Below are 24580 nucleotides of genomic sequence, written 5' to 3'. Positions count from 1 at the left end.
TATTAGTTTTTTCCTTTTTTTTTTTAGTTTTTTATTGGTTTTTACCTTTATTTTAGCTTATTTTTCAGTTTTTTCCTTTTTTTTAGTTTTTTTTTATTTTTTATTTTTTTTAGTTTTTTACCTTTTTTTAGTTTTTTTAGTTTTTTTAGTTTTTTAGCTTTTTTACTTTTTTTATTAGTTTTTAGTTTTTTTTTGTAGTTTTTGCCTTTTTTTAGTTTTTTCAGTTTTTTTTTTAGTTTTTTATTGGTTTTTACCTTTATAGTTTTTTTAGTTTTTTAGCTTTTTTATTTTTTTTATTAGTTTTTAGTTTTTTTTGTAGTTTTTGCCTTTTTTTAGTTTTTTCAGTTTTGACGTCACCTAATCCAGTTTTTTCAGGTGACGTCACCTGACACATCCATCCACACATCCATCCACACATCCACAGACAGACAACTTATTTTTATATATATAGATATATATATATATATTAAAAAACAAGCTTTTTTAACTGAAAGCAAGGAGCGACATTAAAACTTACAACGAACAGAAATTACTTCGTAAATGAAAGGGGCTACTCCCTCCTCTACGCCCCGCTCTTTACGCTAAAATTTGACACTTTCTCTCAACTCTACTTTTTAAAACATTTTTATTGGTCTCAAAACGGGAGTCTCAATAAGACTTAGCAAAGTAGATTTTGATGTTTTGGCTCTTGAAAGGGTCGTGGAATATTTCAAATGCATTGTTAATGCCCTTTTTTGTTGTTTTTTTTTTTTTTTTTCATATTACAATTTCTGTTTTCAATGTTTATTTACAGATTGAAAAAGAAGCACTTCCCCGTGGTCCCGAAAATGTTGGCATCTTGTATTATAACGGGACTATGATTTCAGTTGAGTTTGCTATTTACAGTAGAAAGCTGGCATCTTGCGTCTTTCATGACCGGAATCACATAAGAGCTGTTAATCAACATGGCTATAGAACTAATACGGTTGAGAGACCCCTCCAATAGACACACACATCCCCTTGCTCCGCCCGCCATCGGCTGTCTAGCATAAAGTTGGGCAATATCGCACCTTAGTGAACCAGAATTGTGCGAAAATTTTCAATTTACTCTATGTTTGGAGATATGGATGAAACGGTCGGCTGTATGATGAGAGCGTGTGAAGAATTGAGTGAGTTGCAAAAGGGAGTTTATCCAGATTGTACGTTTTGGGGAAGATGGCTGGCAGGTATAGCGAGAGACGAGTGTTTTGTTAGTGTAGAAAGATTTAGAGAATTTCTCAGAGTAGCATTGGAGCAATGAAAGAAACTTTTTAAAAGGGTATAATACTTTCCCTTATGTAGTATTTATGTTTATTTAGTTTCTGTGTCATTTTTGTTTGTGTCAAATAGAGTTGATTTTTATGGCACTTGGTATTAACCAAGTGACACATAGCAATCGCAAATTCTGTCGGTCTGTGTAGCAGGGCTGTATCCCGGATTTTTTTTTCTGGGGGGGGCGCAAAAGAATTTTTTTTGGGAGGGGGAAAAACACCTTAAAAAGCGCATCAGAAATTTGTTAATATACATTTTTGTTACGTTTTTTATGAGCCGGACTAACATTTAAGGGGGGTGGGTCAAACACCCTAGCCCCCCTAGATACGGCCTTGCTTTGTAGTTATCTGTTAGTCATTCTTGTTTGTCTGTTTCTGTATAATATTGTTTTTTTCTTCATAAAAAATTATATTATAGGCTGCCAGAAGTGCTGCGCAGGTTGCACTCAAAAAAGTCTTCAGGTTGCACTAAAAAAAGATGGTAAAAGAAGGTAACTAAATGATTGTAAAAAGGGCCAGCTAAAAAACTTATAAATCATTTCGGCGGGGGGAGGAGGGGGGGCTGGCTCAGCTTCTACAGGAATATAAGCAACTTATTTCAATGCCAAGGCTGTTTAAACTCAGCATTATTTTGAAAAAAAAAAACACATCTAAGTATATATCTTTTTACCGTTGACATAATAAGTTGCATTTAAAAGGTTTGAAAACGTTCATTCTTATTGTAGGCATATCATTGACATTCACTTGCGCATTTGTGGGTTGTTCGAAATTTACTGTTGTTTTTGTTTTGATATTCTTAGGGTTTGAAGGTAATAATGTCAACAAGTTTTGCCAAGTAAAAGATGATTCGTTTGAAAAGTTGAAACTACAGCTGAGACATGAATGTTCGTAAAATATGGAAATTTGTTAATTTCAATTTAATATGTAAAATACTGAAAGGAAGACTGTTTGCAAGTTTCAGAAGAAAAATGGTGATTTCTGTTTGTTGTCAGTTTTAATGCCACTTGTTACCATCATTTGAAAAACAAATTATTTTTGTAGGTAATATGTAAAATGGCTGAAATGAGTCTTGCAAAATAAATGGAGGGGTATACTGACATTATCGTCAGCATGAACTATAAAATAAATCAGGCATAAGTTATAAGTGGCGGCGAAATCGCAAAGACAAACCTAACATTTTATAGCAAGAGAGTAGACGGGGGATTAGGTACATACCCATCCAAAAAATTAGTCAAAAGAGCCCCCCAATCGCTCCAATGGAGGTCTAAAACTTTTTTTTTTCAATTTTACCATTTATAAAAGCCACTGGACCCGTTTGAAATAAAAATAAACCCGATGAAAAGTTTCGTAAGTTCTAAAAAGGAGAAAAAAAAACCCAGAAGAATAACGATAAAATTGAACTTGCGGAAGAAGAATAGAACGCAAATAATCGGTTATGTCAATTCAGAAAAATATAGAAGGGAGGAAATTTTTTCCAATGAAATTACCAAAAAATTGTTTTTTCAATCAAATAACCACCCCCCCCCTTCAAAGAAGAGGATATTTTTCAGATGCATACCTAAAAATATAGGTGGGGGGTGAGGATACGCGCTGTAACTGTAAAAGTTTTAAGTAAAGAAGGGATCAATCGTCAACTGAAGGCGCAAGTTGTTTTCACATATCCTCCATTTTCCAAGGCTCCAAAACGTTAATAATCTAAAACTTCTTCATGGTATTTGGTGTCATCAACAATTATAATCTGTTTCATTACTATGCTACAAACATCAAGGACATATATCCGTTCTGGTTTGACAAGCATCCCATAAGCACTGATCTGATATGCATCACCTATAGAAGGTGAATTCCGGCGAGCTTTTGCGAAACCGACCATATTCCGCAAGAAACCTAAAATTTTGGAGGTCTTTTAGCATTTAGCGTGTTTTCTCAGAAAATTCAGTCTTATGCTAATCGACGCGTCCGTAATTTTCCTGAGAGCAAAATTGTCCTACAAATGAAATCATCCTATCCCGCTTATTTGTTTTCACTATTATTAACGGCCTACGATTTTATTAAACATGGCCTAAAATTTTAAACCGAACTATGAAGCGTTCATCTTTAATTGTGTTTTTATTCGAATAAGATTTTGAGCGGTAGGACAGTTACACCCTTTGAGATAAAATCGTCAACTGAAGTTCATCAACAAGTACTTACCATTTGACAAATAGTACACAAGTAATTGTCGGTATGACATGGCCCCCCAGCCATGTCTGAGAACACAAGGCATGACTCCACAGCCATGTCTGGGACAATAACCACTTCCGGCAGCCTATAATATAATTTTTTATGAAGAAAAAACAATATTATACAGAAACAGACATACAAGAATGACTAATAGATAACTACAAAGCAAGGTCGTATCTAGGGGGGCTAGGGTGTTTGACCCACCCCCCTAAATGTTAGTCCGGCTCACAAAAAACGTAACAAAAATGAATATAAACAAATTTTTGATGCGCTTTTTAACATATTTTTCCCCCTCCCGGAAAAAATCTTTTGCCCCCTCCCCCCAGAAAAAATCCTAGATACAGCCCTGCTACACAGACCAACATAATTTGCGATTGCTATATGTCACTTGGTTAATACCAAGTGCCATAAAAATCAACTCTAATTGACACAAACAAAAATGACACAGACACTAAATAAACATTAATACTACATAAGGGAAAGCATTATACCCTTTTAAAAAGTATCTTTCATTGCTCCAATGATACTCTGAGAAATTGTTTAAATCTTTCTACACTAACAAAACACTCGTCTCTCGCTATACCTGCCAGCCATCTTCCCCAAACCGGACAATCTGGATAAACTTCCTTTTGCAACTCACTCAATTCTTAACACGCAATCATCATACAGCCGACCGTTTCATCCATATCTCCAAACATAGAGTAAAAATAAGGACCGTCATCCCCTTGCCCCCTCCCTAAATATATTCTTCTTACCCAAAGCGGCAAACATGCTACAAACAAAAAACAGGCACTCATCAATAGTATCTAGCCCCTGTCCCGAAGGATCAACGGGCTTTATGATTTATGAGGGGCAAGTCACTTCCCGTAATAGAAAAACAATCCCCGAACTATGAAATTTTGAAGCCTAGTTGTTGAGACTGAAAAAGTCAACGGTCTGATATTTCTTTTACGAAGTTCGCCGGTCATAAGTACCCGTCAAGAGAGTCCAGGCATTTTGGTACGGAAGATAGTAGGGCTTGGAAGTTTTCTTTGACTCAAGACACTTGTCCCACAAGCTTCTAGTGGATTTTAGTATATTCGTCCAAAGGTCGAAGAAAAAGTAAATGATTCCGAAAGTAATCATTCTGATATCCCTTTGTCCCAAGGTAATCGTCCCAGAAGTTCAAATCTTTTACTCCGATAGAAAACATGCCGACCTTACTGCTAAGAACTAGGTGGTGGGAATGCAGTGGTGGCAATTCCAGCGTGAAAGTCCTTCAATAATACGAATTGGAAATCCTTGCATATTTTCCGTTCAAGAAAGATGTAGCATGCCTAACTTTCTACTAAAAAGTTGTAAGTGAGGAGAAGGGGCGTTGTTAGAGGGATCAATAGCCCGTTTTGGTTCTTAAATCACAGCAATTGAAAATTTTCGCACGATTCTGGTTCACTAAGGTGCGATATTGCCAACATTTTCAGGACCACAGGGAATGCTCCTTTTTCAATCTATAAATAAACATTGAAAACAGAAATTGAAATATGAAAAAAACAATCAGCCATAAAACTATCAGAACTATCAGCCATAAAAAACAAAAGAGCCCCAGAATAATATGGTGCAAAGAATAGATTTTTAGTAAATAATCTCAGTGACAATACATTAGCCTATTACTCACTTGTGGAGTCGGAAGAGCTGTGGCCTCCAAATTTCCTTCAGTTTGATACACTGGATTCGCTGGCGGGATCAATAGTGGTTGTTCTGCTGCCACATAGGCTGGAGTTGAAGAAACAAATGGAGGTACTTCAGACACATGCTGTGGGGTAGGTGGTAAAACCGGCGTCGGAGTGGAATGAGCTACAATAGGAGGCAACGGCGTCAATGGCGCTAGTGGTGGCACTGATTTGTGATGCTATACCCCATACCCATATGGGTATAAAGGTATATATATGGGTATGGGGTATAGCATCACAAATGGGGGTATAGCTTGAGGCACAGGACTTGGAGGTGGTAAAACTGGCTGTGGAGTGGAAGCAGCTACCATAGGAGACTGCGGTGTCAATGGCGCTAGTGGTGGCACTGATGGGGTATATGGGTATAAAGGTATATATATGGGTATGGGGTATAGCATCACAAATGGGGGTATAGCTTGAGGCACAGGACTTGGAGGTGGTAAAACTGGCTGTGGAGTGGAAGCAGCTACCATAGGAGACTGCGGTGTCAATGGTCCTAGTGGTGGCACCTGTACAGCCTGAGGGCTCGTTGCAAGGAGTCGTTGATATTCTAATTCTGGCCTTGTGTCCTGTGCCTCAAGCTATACCCTCATTTGCGATGCATCACAAAATATAGCATCACAAATGGGGGTATAGCTTGAGGCACAGGACTTGGAGGTGGTAAAACTGGCTGTGGAGTGGAAGCAGCTACCATAGGAGACTGCGGTGTCAATGGTCCTAGTGGTGGCACCTGTACAGCCTGAGGGCTCGGTGCAAGGAGTCGTTGATATTCTAATTCTGGCCTTGTGTCCTGTGCCTCAAGCTATACCCCCATTTGTGATGCATCACAAAATATAGCATCACAAATGGGGGTATAGCTTGAGGCACAGGACTTGGAGGTGGTAAAACTGGCTGTGGAGTGGAAGCAGCTACCATAGGAGACTGCGGTGTCAATGGTCCTAGTGGTGGCACCTGTACAGCCTGAGGGCTCGGTGCAAGGAGTCGTTGATATTCTAATTCTGGCCTTGTGTTGAAATCCATTTCTTCCATCGCTTTTGCCTGAGCCTTAGCTTGCTAAAAAAAAAAATATAAAGTAGAAAATAGAAGGTTCTGGTTCATTCTATATATATATATATATATATATATATATATATATATATATATATATATATATATATATATATATATATATATATATATATATATATATATATATATATATATATATATATATATATATATATATATATATATATATATATATATATATATATATATATATATATATATATATGCTTATATATATATAAGCCCCCCCGCGCGCGTAAGTCGTTACGCGCCATATTAGTTACGCGCCATTGTAGTTGTGTCCCTATGTCCCACCTGTGAATATAGATATATATATATATATATATATATATATATATATATATATATATATATATATATATGTTTTTAACTACGTAAAACTTGCGAATATACAACATTCTTTGCTGTCCCATTGTCTGTGCATATAAATAGATTGTCAGGTTTACCGACTCTTGAACATGCAACATATAATGGTCCATGGGAAAACAATCCGTATTCAGATCTATACCTCATGATTCTAATGATTGCCCTTGAGCTTTGTTGATGGTGATTGCTAATCGACCATTCCCTGAGTCGCCATCGTCATTTATATATCCCCCTGTGCACCCCGGCGTCCCCTTTGTAGTTATGTCCCTGTGTCCCGGTCGTCATTTATATTCCCTGTGTCCCGGTCGTCATTTGTGTCCCGGTGTTCCAGTCTGTGATTTCTCCTTGAGTGTCCCGGGCGTCATTTATATTCCTTGTGTCCCGGTCGTCATTTATATCCCCCTGTGCCCCCCGGCGTCCTCATTGTAGTTGTGTCCCTGTGTCCCGGTCGTCATTTATATTCCCTGTGTCCCGGTCGTCATTTGTATCCCGGTGTCCCGGTCTGTATATACATTCGTTTTTTAGTTTTGTTTTTCTCCTTTATTTTTTTCCTTTTTTCTTTTTTTTCTTTTTTAGTTTATTTAGATTTTTTAGTTTTTTTATTAGTTTTTAGTTTTTTTGTAGTTTTTACCATTTTTTTTAGTTTTTTTTTTACTTATGTCCTGGTCGTCATTTATACTCCCTGTGTCCCGGTCGTCATTTGTGTCTCGGTGCTTTGTTGATTGCTAATTTATATTATATTTATATTTTTTAATATTTTTTTAGTTTTCTTTTTCTCTTATTTTTCAGTTTTTTCCTTTTTTTTAGTTTTTTCTTTTTTAGTTTTTAGTTTTTTTTTTGTTTTTTACCTTTTTTTAGTTTTTTTAGTTTTTTTATTAGTTTTTAGTTTTTTTTTAGTTTTTGCCTTTTTTTAGTTTTTTCAGTTTTTTTTAGTTTTTAGTTTTTTACCTTTTTTTAGTTTTTTTTTAGTTTTTTAGCTTTTTTAGTTTTTTTTCTTTTTAGTTTTTTTTGTAGTTTTTACCTTTTTTAGTTTTTTTTCTTCTTTTGTATTAGTGTGAAATAATTCAGACGTCATATGCGGACAAACACGACGTCACTCGACAGACAGACAGAACCCACAAACAACTTATTTTTATATATATTTATTCATATTTTTTTAGTTTTCTTTTTCTCTTTTATTTTTCAGTTTTTTCCTTTTTTTTATTTTTTTTATTTTTTTTATTTTTTATTTTTTATTTTTTATTTTTTAGTTTTTTTTAGTTTTTTACCTTTTTTTAGTTTTTTTAGTTTTTTTAGTTTTTTAGTTTTTTTATTAGTTTTTATTTTTTTTGTAGTTTTTGCCTTTTTTTATTTTTTTCAGTTTTTTTTTAGTTATTAGATTTTTACCTTTTTTTAGTTTTTTTTAGTTTTTTAGCTTTTTTAGTTTTTTTTTCTTTTTAGTTTTTTTTGTAGTTTTTACCTTTTTTAGTTTTTTTCTTCTTTTGTATTAGTGTGAAATAATTCAGACGTCATATGCGAACAAACATGACGTCACCTGATCCATCCACAGATCCACACAGAGACAACTTATTTTTATATATATAGATATATATGTATATATATATATATATATATATATATATATATATATATATATATATTAAAAAACAAGCTTTTTTAACTGAAAGCAAGGAGCGACATTAAAACTTACAACGAACAGAAATTACTTCGTAAATGAAAGGGGCTACTCCCTCCTCTACGCCCCGCTCTTTACGCTAAAATTTGACACTTTCTCTCAACTCTACTTTTTAAAACATTTTTATTGGTCTCAAAACGGGAGTCTCAATAAGACTTAGCAAAGTAGATTTTGATGTTTTGGCTCTTGAAAGGGTCGTGGAATATTTCAAATGCATTGTTAATGCCCTTTTTTGTTGTTTTTTTTTTTTTTTTTTTCATATTACAATTTCTGTTTTCAATGTTTATTTACAGATTGAAAAAGAAGCACTTCCCCGTGGTCCCGAAAATGTTGGCATCTTGTATTATAACGGGACTATGATTTCAGTTGAGTTTGCTATTTACAGTAGAAAGCTGGCATCTTGCGTCTTTCATGACCGGAATCACATAAGAGCTGTTAATCAACATGGCTATAGAACTAATACGGTTGAGAGACCCCTCCAATAGACACACACATCCCCTTGCTCCGCCCGCCATCGGCTGTCTAGCATAAAGTTGGGCAATATCGCACCTTAGTGAACCAGAATTGTGCGAAAATTTTCAATTTACTCTATGTTTGGAGATATGGATGAAACGGTCGGCTGTATGATGAGAGCGTGTGAAGAATTGAGTGAGTTGCAAAAGGGAGTTTATCCAGATTGTACGTTTTGGGGAAGATGGCTGGCAGGTATAGCGAGAGACGAGTGTTTTGTTAGTGTAGAAAGATTTAAACAATTTCTCAGAGTAGCATTGGAGCAATGAAAGAGACTTTTTAAAAGGGTATAATACTTTCCCTTATGTAGTATTTATGTTTATTTAGTTTCTGTGTCATTTTTGTTTGTGTCAAATAGAGTTGATTTTTATGGCACTTGGTATTAACCAAGTGACACATAGCAATCGCAAATTCTGTCGGTCTGTGTAGCAGGGCTGTATCCCGGATTTTTTTTTCTGGGGGGGCGCAAAAGAATTTTTTTGGGAGGGGGAAAAACACCTTAAAAAGCGCATCAGAAATTTGTTAATATACATTTTTGTTACGTTTTTTATGAGCCGGACTAACATTTAGGGGGGGTGGGTCAAACACCCTAGCCCCCCTAGATACGGCCTTGCTTTGTAGTTATCTGTTAGTCATTCTTGTTTGTCTGTTTCTGTATAATATTGTTTTTTTCTTCATAAAAAATTATATTATAGGCTGCCAGAAGTGCTGCGCAGGTTGCACTCAAAAAAGTCTTCCCTGTATCCCACACTCATTTAAACATGCCTCACATGCAAATTCCTTATGTTCCCAGACATGGCTGGGGAGCCATGCCATACCGACAACTATTTATACCACCTTTCTACACTCCTTATGGGCCGTTCCATCCTTCTCATGGTAAGTACTTGTTGATGAATTCCAGTTGACAATTTTATCTCAAAGGGTGTAACTGTCCTACTGCTCAAAATCTTATTCGAATAAAAACACAATTAAAGATGAACGCTTCGTAGTTCGGTTTAAAATTTTAGGCCTTGTTTAATAAAATCGTAGGCCGTTAATAATAGTGAAAACAAATAAGCGGGACAGGACAAAACATTTTATCGTTATTCTTCTGGGTTTTTTTTCTCCTTTTTAGAACTTACGAAACTTTTCATCGGGTTTATTTTTATTTTAACGGGTCCAGTGGCCTTTATAAATAGCAAAACTTGAAAAAAAAAAGTTTTAGACCTCCAGTGGAGCGATTGGGGGGCTCTCTTTTTTGGATGGGTATGTACCCAATCCCCCATCTGCTCTTTTGCTATAAAATGTTAGGTTTGTCTTAGCGATTTCGCTTTAGCCGCCACTCATTGTCTTATTTGTAATGTGGGAGTTGATTTTCGATGCGTGGCTAAAAATGGAATAATAGATTAGCTATTTATGTTTTAATTGTGATAGTGTAAAATACCAATTTTTATTTTATAGAATGGCAATTTGTCAGCGAAAAGGAATAAAAAACAAGAGTTGCTCTATTTTCTCACGCAAAAAAAACTGGATAAAAGGAAAATTAAAATAATGGTAAATAATTTAACTTGGGAAAAGTCTACAATGCTTAACTAGACTTAATAAGATGCTTCATGTTTGTAATTTTATTGAAGTTATCAAATAAAATCATTTTTATTTATCCCCCATCCCTTCAAAATAAAAAAAAAAATTGTATGTGCCTGATTTATTTTTATAGTTCATGCTGACGATAATGTCAGTATACCCCTCCATTTATTTTCCAAGACTCATTTCGGCCATTTTACATATTACCAACAAAAATAAGTTCAGAGACGGGCTACGAAAGCAATTGAGGGATGCACATACTTAAAACTACTCATCCTGTCTGAAGAGGATGAAACTCCCCACTCTTGTCCACAGACGTAAAAGGGGTGATATTGTTATGACACATAAGCTCCTGAATCATAACTCCCCATTAAATAAGCTATTTCAACTTGACCAGTCTGCCTGAACTAGGGGGCATAGTTGGAAACTATATCAGAAGAGAGCTGCCACTAGACTACGCAATAACTTCTTCACTTACAGAATAGTGAGTTTGTGGAATTCTCTCACCGAAAAAATGGTCACTACCCCCCAGTACTGCTGTCTTTAAAAGAGCCGTTGATGTAGAATGGTCATTAAAGCCATGGCGAACTGAATGAGATGCCGTTGAGACGTCCAACCATCGTCATCACTAACCAGAGATTCTACAGGATTTAATCCTTATTTCGCTGAACAATGCAATTAAAGGTAATTTAAGGTTGTGGTGCATTTTCCTGAAAAATTATTCTTTTAGATTTAAAAGAATTTCAAAAAGATAGTTTTGATATTTTCAAAAGCAATAGTGCAAGATCAAAAACTATATTATAGATAAAGTATGTTTTTGTAACAACAAACAAACAAGCAATTCCATAGGGATTACTGAAACTTTTTACAGGATTTCCAAAAATAAGGTTGATGCTTTTGTCAAATAAGGAAACCCATGATGCATTCAGGAATTGTTTTTGGAAGGGGGTTCAACTTACTCTAAATACATCTTTACCTTCCAAACTCTCCCCTCAGAATTCTATATAAGAAACATAAGAAAAGACTAACACAATTTTTACCAAAGCAAAAAGAGTAAAAAAAACAGAATTTCTCAGAAATACATGATAAATTAGGACAAAGGTAAGCTAAAACAAATGATTTATGCTGGGCTGATAATATTTTCAAAGAAACGTAAAATTTCAACAACAAAATATGAGTGTTTGGTAAGAAGTATCAGGAGTCTTTACCCTAGTCTTATCCTGAAGGATGGAAAAATCTAGGGAGGTAAAACCTGCATCCCAAGACCACAAAACAACCTTGACAGGCAACAGCAAGTCATTAAGAAAGGAAAAATTTCTCCTTTGGGGTATGTAAGGTATTGATTGAAGCCTAATAATCAGGGTTTAGTAGAAATTCTGCACATACTATACTTCAGGATGTTTGTTGCATGCCTCCTTTGGGGTATGTAAGATATTGGTTGGTTATTAGTACTTCAGATAAAACAGCCATTTAATAGTATCTTATTTTAAATTAATTGGAAACTGAATAATTTTGTATTATAATGGCCTATTCCAAAAGTAAAGTGGCCTGGAATGGTAGGGACAGAAAAAGCTGGAACAGTATTTTTGTTGGGATGGAAATGTTTTTAGGAGGTTCAAAAATAGGCCAAAAACTTTGTTGCTCATTAGTTTAAGCTACCAGCAGTAAGTCAATAAGACAAGAGACACTTATGGACAAATAAAGTCATTTAGGAACATGGGCCTCCCAAAAATAGGACCCAAAAAACTGTTTTTTAGGTTCAGCCGCATTTTCTATTCTATGCTGTTATGCCAATGAGATATCAATGCAAAAGAAAGATTAGAGAATAATGTAGCAAATACTCAGAAAATAGGCCTAAAAAGCCCGCAATCTTTTTTCTGAATAATTACAAAAAAAAATAATCAAAATTTTCATTTCGTTTTGTAATTTCTGAGGATGGCCCTTGGACCTAGGGCTGAAATATTCATTCTAATTTGTTTCCCATTGTCTTGAGAAATTTCTATTGTTCTTCTTGTTTAAGGTGTCTGTTCTAAAGCTTCGTTTGTCAAAGTAGGTAAAATCATCCTTTATTTGTAGCCAAATCCTGTGGATTATATATACTGCTGATTCATTTTTTTATTTTACACCTATTTGACTTTTTTGGTTTGTATACAAAAACGATATTTTGGAAACAGCTGCATACTCCCCCTTCCTGGGGGAAGGGGGTGCCCCATAGGTTGGAAACCACTGCTTAAGCATGTTGATGTTAAAAGAGATTTTAATACTGTGAGAAAAAACAAATTTAAATAACATAATCATATTGAAAACAATAGTGGAGCAAATAAAATTATGTTGTAGGTTAAGCTGCAAATTTATTGCTGAAAATATGCTAGCCTAGGCCTACTTTCCAATGGGATTATCAAGAATCTAGGCTCATTAACTTTACTCATTTTTCATAGGTACTTTGAAAGGTAGTTCTTATCCAGAAAGTATCTATTTTAGTGTTATTAGTCTTTACTAGCTACTTTGGTTAACCAGAAAACATTACATTTAATAGTGCTGAATGGTAAGACCCAACTCTAAAATTGTCCTTAAAGGTGGTTTAGGAAGAAAATAATCGACAACATGCCTAAAAATTCTTCTATAATGGCTTCAATCATTATATTCGCCTAGTTTAATAGGCTATCCTAAATCTATATTACCACATGGTTAGGTAGGCCTATTGTTCATTATTTTAATGCAGGAATTTCTGTGAACCAAGTAAACATATCTACACAAATATTAAGCTGAAATCACGCTTTGTCCATTCTCTTTCCTTTATTTTCCTAACCTTATTAAAGCGGGAAAGCTGTTAACATTTGTTGATGTTGTTAATAGTAAAATTTGAAGTTTATCTGGAGAAAATTCTAGGTAGCGTTAAGAGCGTCCAAATTATTTCTGGTGAAAATTATGTTTTTTCTTTTTTGCCAATTCTATTCCTGTGGTAAAAGGACTAATGCAGTTATGAACACATTCTATTGAAAGAATAACGCTCTGGATGTTTCCAAGGCTATGTAAACCCTGGGATAAGTTTAACATAGACGTGACGTTTATTTCCTTGAGTTATTTAGATGAACTAAAAATTAACTCGGCAAATTATTGGAAAGCCTTACCTTAATTCCTCCGACGCCATTAATGTTGCATAGGGCGTCGAAGAAGCCTCTCCACTCTTCCCGGAACGATATTGCAGTGGTGAAATCTTCTCATTCAGATACTAATCCTCAAATGTCCGTCAAAAGTTCGCCACAAATGTATTTTTTGGGTGACCCCGTCTTCTTCTGTTCCCTCGTTTCCAGTCGTAGTCTGTCAAAGGAAGGCGATCTTCTTTTATATGGAGTACATGTTCTAAATATGCCCACCTCATATTCCTTAGAACAATAGTAATGAGAGGCTGACTCCGGTAGACTGACAAATTTTGCCTTTAATGTCAGACATTATCCCGCCGTCACAATCGATTCAGTAACCCAAGTATTTGAAATCTTTTATCTGTTCTATATTTGTCTTCTTGTGATGGAAAACAAGCACGAGTTTATGATGGATATACTTTTTGATTTGTTAACGTTATTGGTTAGCCCAACTTTATAAATTTTCTTATATATTACCTCTTTCTAGAAAAGGAGATATATTATTAATAAAAATGTTTCTTCTTTATTACGTACCTTAGGTTCTTCTACGGCTTCTTCTTCCGATTCTGATTTTGCAGCTTCCACCTTCTTTCCCCGTCGACTAGGTGTGGTCGGTGTGGCTTTCTTAGCAGCTTGCTTACCTAAAGAAATGCAAATATAGAGTCATAAAGAGATAACTACATATGATGTCATGCTCGAAACTAAGGCCCAGATATCACATTTTTTTTCTTTTTTATGAGATGAGACAATGCACGGGGCTGTAGGAAAAGTGCGGAGTTCAACTGCGAGACTTAGTCTCCTATGATGGACGTGGGAGTTGAAGGAGGTAGAAGGGAGATACGTATATTAACGATGAATCTGGAAAAAAGCTGAGCTTATTAAACGCACCATCACCCACCCAAAAAGCTTGTTTAAAGTACACTACTATCGTCTGCAGCAACTCATTGATCAAAGCCTTAGTAAAAACTGAACCCACTACTTAATAGTAACTTTTCTTTGTTATTGCTTGAAGAAAAATGACCTACTGAAGATTAAGGGTGGGAATGGGCTATCTTTACATCACAACCGCCTGGTACACCCCCCCCCCCCCAATCAGGTGGAAGATGAATTGCGCATTTAGTCCTAGGGTAGGGACAGGTGGGCTGCTACATATTATGTAAATCATGAATTCAGAATAAGCGCGTCCATAGGCTCAGCAATGTAAGATGGCTGAACTTTCGGTTCCTTTGACCAGTTCCCCACAAACCAGCTCTCAATTTTGATGTGTTTTATAATGTTATTCAAAATATAATTAGTACCAGTTATAATTGGTTATAACAGCTAATAGAACAAATAAAGGGCAAAGCTCCTTACTTTCTTTCTTTAACTCAGAACTAACTTTTAAAAAGCGATAGAAAGTGGAACAAGAAGAAAAATAAAGTATTGAAAAGAGACTTGATTCCCATCTACGTTTTAATTTGAAGAGGAAGAACTTGGTTTTAAAAGTTCATCTTAACATAACTTTGTTTCCAACTATTGCCCATTAAGATTAAGTCTTTGTCGGTTTTGTCATATTGATCTTACAGCTAGGAAAGATGCTATTCTAAGTGTTTCATTGTTGTTGAAGGTGGGCGACTATAATCATCCTACGTAAGAGTGGCTGTGAAGGGCCCCTAACACAAAAAAAAGTGAAGACAATCTTAACAGCAGAAGCAGCTCAACTTCGACCAAATTAATTAACAAACACGATTCAATTAACAGTCCAGCATCAGCTTTGGGTTGTATTTGTCATGGCCCCTTTCAACAAAGAGACTTGATTTTCCTTTAGACTAAAGGGATAAAATTCGGAATAGAATCATCTGAATTTTCTGATATCTTTATAACACATTTAGGTTTGTGTTTTTCAAAAAATTTTCCAACACCCCTTCCCCAAACGTGGTTTAAGAAGTGGAGGTTGAGGGAGCATTCGCCCCAGGCGCAGATATTTTAGGGGCACAAAACTGATATAAATAATCTAACATTCATAACCATTTTTTAGTTTTGTGAATTTTAACTTTATTGAAATATAGTAGTAAACATAATTGACAGTAAGCAAATTGAAGGAGCCAGAACCATCAATGCTTCCCTCTGAAAGATAAACCATGTCCATCTGAATGTGGACCCCCTCTTGCCCCCCCCCCAAAGATAAGCTCCTGGCTGACAGCGTATGCTAAAAATAACAAGATTCAATAATTTTTTTTGGGGGGGGTTTCCAGTCCCATTCCAATAATAACTGATTTTCTTTTTTTAACCTTTAAAAAAGATTTGTCATCTCCCTAAATAGATCTTTAATAGTTCAACATTCTCACAGGAGCTCTATAAACACAGATATCTCAAATTTTTAAATATTTATAAGTTTTGATGTTTTGAATTGACCTTATGTCAATTTTTTAATATTCTAAATTTGTTCATATAAATTAAAGAAACTGTTTGCAACATCTATTGTACTTGGCTATCAGCCAAAGTGCATGGAATTTTTGAGCATTTTCTACAGACTCTGCAGTGGATTGACCAATTACTGTTGGCCAGAATTATGGAGATAATTTAAAAGGTTGCATGGACTATGAGTTATGTTTTACCACCCCTTCTTTCTACAAGCCTAAAGGACTCCCATAAGAGGAAAAAATGCCTGCACTGACTGATGGCTTCTATAAATTTGTATAACGATTAAAAAATAAATAACAATATATAAAATATAAGTAATACGAAATATAATTATTTTTCCTCAATTTGATTGCTCCAAAAAAAGCATAAAGTAGAATAACCAAACTACCCCCCCCCCTTCAATCCAGTCCTATTTTCTTCAAATACAGGGGTTCTGATTAGGTAGGGTACAATTACCTTCTTGACCCTTTCCCCAACCTATAGATTAAAATAATGTCTTTTTTTCATAATTTGACATTTTGAAAAAAAAATTGCTCACTCCCCAAATTTTGAAATAAGAAAATCTTTTTGTCTTCATTTAAAATATAAAATATCTTTGTTCCCTGTTCCCCTTCTTTATTGTGACTTGACCCCCCCCCCCTTGTTCCAATGACCCTTTTACTCCCAATAACAGAATTTCTTATTTATAGTCCTTTAACTTTTTACTTAAACTATTCTGAAGGCTAAAATGTTTATTGATTCAGAAGCTGTCAAGCTTTTTTTATTCCTCTGCCAGAGCTTCTAAGCTTTCCAAATATTTCTGGCTCTATCTTTCTATCTCCTGCCTATCTGATACAATAGAAACCCAAATCTTTGTCAGGTAAAACAGTAGGACTTAATGGCCAATGACCCATTCCTGAAATTTGAAGGAGTGAGAGAAAAGAGAAAGCTGTTCCCACCAATCTCATCATACTATAAATTGAGCAAGTTATTCTAGAGTTAAACTAAATTCAACAATCCATGGGTTTATTTTATTGAAAAAATAAACAGATCCAAAGCTGAGAGATTTTAGTTCATGATTGAGATGGTGAACAGAGCAACTCTTTTCTTTTACATATTTGATTACTTTTGCTGTAACATGAGGTTCATCATAAACAGGAGGGAGCAGCTTCCTTTCTTCTGATGAGAATGTTTAAGAAAGAGTTGGATGTAGTAACAGAATATATCCTGTCAAATCTATCCAGACGTGTTGACATACATATTTCCTAGAGATAATCAAGAAAGGGGATACAATGGTTCTTTACATAGCAGTTGATAAAACCAGTTACCAGAATTTCTCTATTGGTTAGATTACTTTTCTGACTATTTTGCTCTTCCTGTTAGCTAAGATTTTTTTATTGACATTTTTATCCATTTTCTTGAAATTATTAACAATGAAACTGCTTTTCAGTTATAACCCAAACTGTCACAAAATTGATTAGATAACTCATACTGACTAAAACAAATCCATATTTCCTAGCCCTAGCCAAGGCCATATCAAGGAGGAGGGACATATAGTATCCTATTCATCACTCTATGGTATCTGTGGTGTTTTTTAATTGAGTAGATTTGGTTTAAGTGTGTTGATATAGTTAAAAAAGTAGAACAAACAAAGGGAAGCTTTGCATAACACTGCCTAACAACATGTAAATTTTTTCTATAGAATCAAAGAGACAATCAAAATATCTTAGGGCTTCTATGCATTATTCAGCTACTAAATATATATTCTTAAAGATGACCTGATTAATAACATATACCAATGGTTACAATATAATGAAAGCACTTGATTAGAAAATAAAAACTTCTTGATTAGAATATAAAGAACATAATAAAAATTGAGATCCCCCCCCCCCCAATGACCTCCAATATAGCCCTAGACATGGTAAGATTCAAGAGAAGAACTTTCAGCAATCTTAGAAAGTATGAGTTAGTTGAAAGAAATTATCAGGGGTGTTGTTGGAGCCTTAACAATTATTAACCCTTTCTTCTTCAAAGAACATGATCTTTTAAAGCCTTTTATAATCTTTAGGTGATAAAAGTGTGACCTACAGAAATACATGTACTGCTCAAACAAGGCACAAGGAAGGAAAGTGTTTGGAGCCTGTCCTTGTTGAATGTTTTAAACCTCAACTTTCACTTACAAGATTAAAATATTGTAAATTTAACAATTAATTTGGTAAAAAAGGCCTTGGTATGACTTAAAATATTGGTGAAATAATTGACATTTTTGAACCAGAATTAAATTCAAAACAGATGAGCTGTCATCTATGCAAACTTCTGAGTCCTATCTTAATTTCAAAATATTTGTGCTTGTTCCAAACAAGGCAAAGTCAAGAATTTGTTGAAAGGTCTCATAGGTAAACTGAATTAGAGATCCATATAATACTAAAGGAAACTTTGTATCTGATACATATTGTAGAACTAAAAAGAAATGAATAGAAAGTAATGAAAAGATATTAAAAGTCCAATATGTAAATTTAATTAGAGATACATATGCCATGAAAGGAAACTTTATATCTGATACATATTGTAGAATGAAAAAGAAATGAATACAGAATAAACTATGTCAGTTAATCCTTGGTTCACTCGAATTCAGGAAAATAGCAGAAATATTCACACAGAACAGTTTAATATATTCATTGAACTCCAAGCCTGGTATGATACATTTTAACACCACAGGAATAGACTAGATCAAATTCTAGAAGCCAAGAAAATATTTTGAAAGGCTAGCCTATTCTAACTGCATCTTAATAATAATATAATAATTTTCTAACATGCTTATTTCCCTGGTGATGTTCTCCCAGACCTAGAAGATCAATTGTTCCTTGTTGATGACTTCTAATGAATGTGATTGGTTTCTAAGATATCTGTACTGTATTGAGCAGAAAGCATTAATTTAAAATGATGGATCAAATTTTTTAACAGTTCAGTAGAAACATTTTAACACAGTCATTGAACTGTCATGACACATAAACTTACAGTCAAAAAATAGATCAAATATGAAAGAATTTTATTTTTGTATGAAAACAGCAGCATGAACCATGGGCCTCAATTTTAATTGAAGAAACTGGAACTAAAAGAGGGCTAAATAATACTGTGGCAATTCGACAAAGCTAACCAAATTCTGAAATTCAATGCACAATAACTGGCAGTTAGTAACTCAGCTTGAGCTACTGCTTCCATTTCCAAGGCAATAATAAGGTAGTCTAGGTTTTTTGGATATTCTATGCCTAGCCTATAATAGCAGCATGCAGACAAGTTGCTTTAATAGCAGCATACAGACAAACCATTAGAATTGTTACACAATAATGTTACACAATTGATACACAATAACTGGCAGTTAGTAACTCAGCTTGAGCTACTGCTTCCATTTCCAAGGCAATAATAAGGTAGTCTAGTTTTTTTTAGATATTCTATGCTTAACCTATAATAGCAGCATGCAGACAAGTTGCTTTAATAGCAGCATGCAGACAAGTTGCTTTAATAGCAGCATGCAGACAAACCATTAGAATTGTTTAATCTTTGAAGATCCTTGCAAATATTGTGAAATGTACTCACATATCCTAGAGTTGACTCTTAGGAAGAAAGTTAAAGGTCCCTGTCCATAACCTAAGTTCAGTAGGTAGCCTAACTACTATACTGTCTATCTAAGAATTAAGTGAAGTGGCTAAAAAAGAATGCATAGACTGTGCAAAAGTCTAGAATAACAGTTCTCCAGAAGAAGAACAAAAATAAGGACGTTTTTACATTGTTAATTTTTTGTTCATCTTTACGATTTGGTCCATATTTATTACAATTCATCCCCAATCCTCATTCAATGGTCTTGTATAGCAATAGGCTCTTTAAAAACTAACCAAAAAACGATGTACCAAGTATCAATTTCCTTGTTCCCCCTCCACTTTTATCTTTTTGAATCAGTTTCATCAATTACTCTGTTTGGTCATACCTAAGAGCTTAAAAAAGTTTTGTCTTATATGAAATGGCCTAGCCTAATGAAACATCTTATAGGCCTAGATTAGAAGGAGCAGGGTGTTTTCTTTAACTGATCATTTGGTTCTGCAAATTACAACATGAAAAAAAAAACAAGTTCCTACTCCCTCTACAATGTGCACCACATTCTAGGCTAATTAATAGTCCAGATTATATAATTTAATCAGACTCTAATATATCATATGTGTTTTATTATTGTAGTTAGCTCTTTAGAAGCTCATTGCAAATCAAATGCATCTAGTGCATAATATTGGCAGTAATAAGTGTGGAAGATTAGGCTTAGGTTTTTTGGTGATGAAGAGGGGCCAGTAACTTTAAACTTAAACTATACAGTTTTCTAAGATATCAAAAGTTCTCTACCTAAATTTATTCCACAAAACCCCTTTTACTGATAGAAATGATTCCATAAAAGACCTACAAATAAAGCAAAAATACCACTTTTATAATGTTGTTTTTTGGCACAAATTCAATTTTAATTTAACCTTACCTAAAAACATAGCCTGCAGGGCAATAATATATAGCCCTTTTACAAAATTTCTCATGTGTTTATTGATTCTCAAATTTGTCATTGCTGATTCAATTTATGGGTTAATCACTTTTAACAACAGTGACACTAACAGAGGTATATGAGCTGCATCTAAAATAAGAAAAAAGTATCATCTTTAAGTCTGTATGTGAATCATTTAATATTTACCTTGCTTTGTGTTTCTAATGAGCAGTATATCCATTTCTCAATATTTCCCTTTTATGTCCTTAGAAGATGAGGGGATGGATACTGAAAAGGCAGATTTTCAGTTTGTAACACATTTTAGCTCTGATGTAAACTGAATATCACATGATGCCTGTTTCATGCTCTATAATAATTTAATTATTGCTGCCAAAGAGACCTTATATTTTAATTCAAAGTGAAGGCTAAATTTACAGAAATTTTATGTAAACAAAATTCCTAAAAAAAAAAAATGCAAATGTTTTTGCAAAGAGATAGGTAACCCTAAAAAATACCCTAGTGATAGGTAACCCTAGTGATGACATATTTGAAGGGCTTTAGGATCTTTTAAAAGATTCTGAAAACTTGTTGTTCAATAGCTGAATCATCTAAAACCAACTACAGTTTGCTTTGTATCAAAAGAAGGTTTAGAAGATTTAACCTGCAAAGCTTTGCTAAGCTGTATAAGACAATGACACAACCAATAGTTGAACATTGCATATTTGTATCTAACAAGAAAATCTGATTCATAGCTTATTGAAAAAGTGCAAAAATTAGCACCAAAATTTTTCCCTTATTTGAAGTTGTTGCCTTATGAGAGTATACAGGATCATAATAGGGCCTATTTATGACATTTGTATGCTTCATTTTACTCATTGACTCTAAAAAGAGTTTTATGAATTTGTATCTTTGTGCATTCTGGTGTGTTTGCTTTTTTTGCAATGTGTTTGATCTAAGGAGTTTATTAGTTAGGGGTTGAAGGAGTTTAATACTCAGGGGTTCAGTTTTGTATATTATCCTTTGTGTGTTGTTGTGTTTACTGTTCATTTGTCATGAGACAAGCCTATGACTTACTCTATTATATTCTTCAAATTAAAATGAAATTTTATGAAATAGAGGTTAAAATACAATAATTACCCAAATCAGCTTCAAATAACAATTGTTTCTTACATTTTTTTTTAAGTTTTGGGAACTGTGTCACCTATAGGTGCCCTATTAAAGGATCAAAATGGAATTTACCCCAGAGACAAAACTATAAAAGAACATAACAATATGCAACAAGTGATGTATTCACTACCATCCTAGCCAAATTATGTTGTAGGTTGAGCTGCAAATTTATTGCTGAAAATAGGATAGCCTAGGCCTACTTTCCAATGGGATTATCAAGAATCTAGGCTCATTAACTTTACTCATTTTTCATAGGTACTTTGAAAGGTAGTTCTTATTCAGAATGTATCTATTTTAGTGTTATTAGTCTTTACTAGCTACTTTGGTTAACCAGAAAACATTACATTTAATAGTGCTGAATGGCAAGACCAAACTCTAAAATTGTCCTTAAAGGTGGTTTAGGAAGAAAATAATCGACAACATGCCTAAAAATTCTTCTATAATGGCTTCAATCATTATATTCGCCTAGTTTAATAGGCTATCCTAAATCTATATTACCACATGGTTAGGTAGGCCTATTGTTCATTATTTTAATACAGGAATTTCTGTGAACCAAGTAAACATATCTACACAAATATTAAGCTGAAATCACGCTTTGTCCATTCTCTTTCCTTTATTTTCCTAACCTTATTAAAGCGGGAAAGTTGTTGTTAATAGTAAAATTTGAAGTTTATCTAGAGAAAATTCTAGGTAGCGTTAAGAGCGCCCAAATTATTTCTGGTGAAAATTATGTTTTTTCTTTTTTGCCAATTCCATTCGTGTGGTAAAAGGACTAATACAGTTATGAACACATTCTATTGAAACAATAACGCTCTGGATGTTTCCAAGGCTATGTAAACCCTGGGATAAGTTTAACATAGACGTGACGTTTATTTCCTTGAGTTATTTAGATGAACTAAAAATTAACTCGGCAAATTATTGGAAAGCCTTACCTTAATTCCTCCGACGCTATTAATGTTGCATAGGGCGTCGAAGAAGCCTCTCCACTCTTCCCGGAACGATATTGCAGTGGTGAAATCTTCTCATTCAGATACTAATCCTCAAATGTCCGTCAAAAGTTCGCCACAAATGTATTTTTTGGGTGACCCCGTCTTCTTCTGTTCCCTCGTTTCCAGTCGTAGTCTGTCAAAGGAAGGCGATCTTCTTTCATATGGAGTATATGTTCTAAATATGCCCACCTCAAATTCCTTAGAACAATATTAATGAGAGGCTGACTCCGGTAGACTGACAAATTTTGCCTTTAATGTCAGACATTATCCCGCCGTCACAATCGATTCAGTAGCCCAAGTATTTGAAATCTTTTATCTGTTCTATATTTGTCTTCTTGTGATGGAAAACAAGCACTGAGTTTATGATGGATATACTTTTTGATTTGTCAATGTTATTGGTTAGCCCAACTTTTTATAAATTTTCTAAAATTGCGTCAAGTAGCTGCTGTAACCCCTGTTTAAAATCTTTTAGCAAAACCACGTCGTCCACAAGATCTTAGTTAGTAGTTGCTTACTGCTTACTTTTAGGCCATATCCAGAGTTTCTTATTAATCCGTAGTCCATTATAATTGTAAAAATTTAGGGAAAGTGCACATCCCTAACGCAAACAAGATGTGATCTTGAAAAATCTGGGTAGGTCATTCCCAGCCTTGACATAGTACTTAGTCTTTTCGTGTAGGGAAATAATCATGCTCACTAGTTTTTCTGACACCCTATAATGCTTGAGGGCTCTCAACAATCATTCTCAGTCAACCGAGTCAAATGCCTCTTCGAAGCCAGCAATGGCTCTGGAGGATCTTTATCCTTTTTTTTTTAAATAGCAGATATACTTTGGTGTTCGACTCTTTTGATTCCTCGACAATTTGCCGCTTCTACGACCATGCTGCTCTTCCTGCAGATGTGTATTTAGCGCATCTAGAATCCGGTAAAATATAATAAAAGCCAATAGTTTGCGTGATACCAGCAGATGGTTGATGCTTCTCCAATTATCGCACAACGGTGTGTATCTCTTTTTGAACATTTTCACCAACATCCCCTTGTTACATTCAGGGGAATTTTCCCAATATTCCATATATTGGTGAAAAGGGCGAGCCACATTGAGAGAAGTGTTCTTACTAGATACTTTAGCATTTCTGCTGTGATTCCATCTATGCCAAGAGCTCGTCCGTTTTTTAGCTTCTTTGCTGCATACATGATCTGTATTGATGTCGAGCTGTAAAAATGGTTTATCAGGTACATTTTGTTAGTCACTGGATCTCGGTCTATTGAATAGTTTTCCAAAGTGAACAACCCACCATTCGTCTATTTTATCTGGATCTAACAAAATCATTCCATTCTTGTCTTTGACCAAGGCTATTCGGCTGCTCTGTTTCCCAAACATCTCTTTAGTTAGTCTGTAAACAGTTTTAGAAACCCCCTTTCTAACAGCTTCCTCTGAAAAAGCAGCTTGATATTCAAAGAAAAGTCTTTTATCTTTCCTAGTGCTCTTTTTAATTTCTTTGTCCTTTCCTTGTGAAGCTGCCTGTGCACTCCATTTGGTAGCAGCCAGTAAGGTCTGCTTGAGTACCATAAGCTCGTCAATTAACTATCACCTGGTGTCGAAGATCCACCTTTCCTTTGGTTTCTTCCTGAAACCCAGCTTTTCTTCAGCAACCGTAGTGTATACACTTTTCACAGTCTCCCACTTCCTTTCAATGCTTTCAGGTTCGCCGGCTTCCACTCCTGAAACATCAAACTTATTTTTCTAGTTATGCAAAACTCTATTTGAACCTTATGTTCATACAGTTTTTCTGTATCATATGGCTTCTTTAGGTTTGAGCTGGGTTTCTGAGGAGCAAGAAGTTTACTTGTACGCGAGCCACCATAAGCGTATGATCAGACTGTGCGTCAGCTCCTCTGTATCCACACACATCTAAAAAGTTTATGCACCACCTGTGGGCGACCAGGTAATGATCTCTCTGGTTCCGAGTTGAGCCGTCTGGA

At 34.8% G+C, this 24580-nt stretch overlaps 1 protein-coding gene across 13 annotated transcripts in view; it reads right to left on the bottom strand.

The window, feature by feature from the left end:
- The window catches only part of LOC136041422 (uncharacterized), a 62641-nt gene extending 40397 nt beyond the window's left edge, over positions 1 to 22244 (bottom strand). For 2 of the 13 annotated variants that reach the window (XM_065726080.1, XM_065726081.1), the window contains exons 1-4: positions 22179 to 22223; positions 20649 to 20729; positions 14078 to 14184; positions 3480 to 3594 (exon numbers count right to left, since the gene is read on the bottom strand). In XM_065726080.1, the coding sequence (XP_065582152.1) occupies positions 3480 to 3594; positions 14078 to 14184; positions 20649 to 20682 (256 nt within the window). In that variant the 5' untranslated portion in view covers positions 20683 to 20729; positions 22179 to 22223. The other 11 variants (XM_065726088.1, XM_065726089.1, XM_065726086.1 and 8 more) reach the window with 11 other exon arrangements.
- Between the last annotated feature and the right edge of the window lie 2336 nt (positions 22245 to 24580).

Source organism: Artemia franciscana, unplaced genomic scaffold (genome assembly GCF_032884065.1).
Source record: "Artemia franciscana unplaced genomic scaffold, ASM3288406v1 PGA_scaffold_218, whole genome shotgun sequence".
Lineage (NCBI taxonomy): Eukaryota > Metazoa > Arthropoda > Branchiopoda > Anostraca > Artemiidae > Artemia > Artemia franciscana.
Note: the sequence above shows the minus strand (reverse complement) of the source record. Positions and strands in the feature narration are given on the sequence as shown.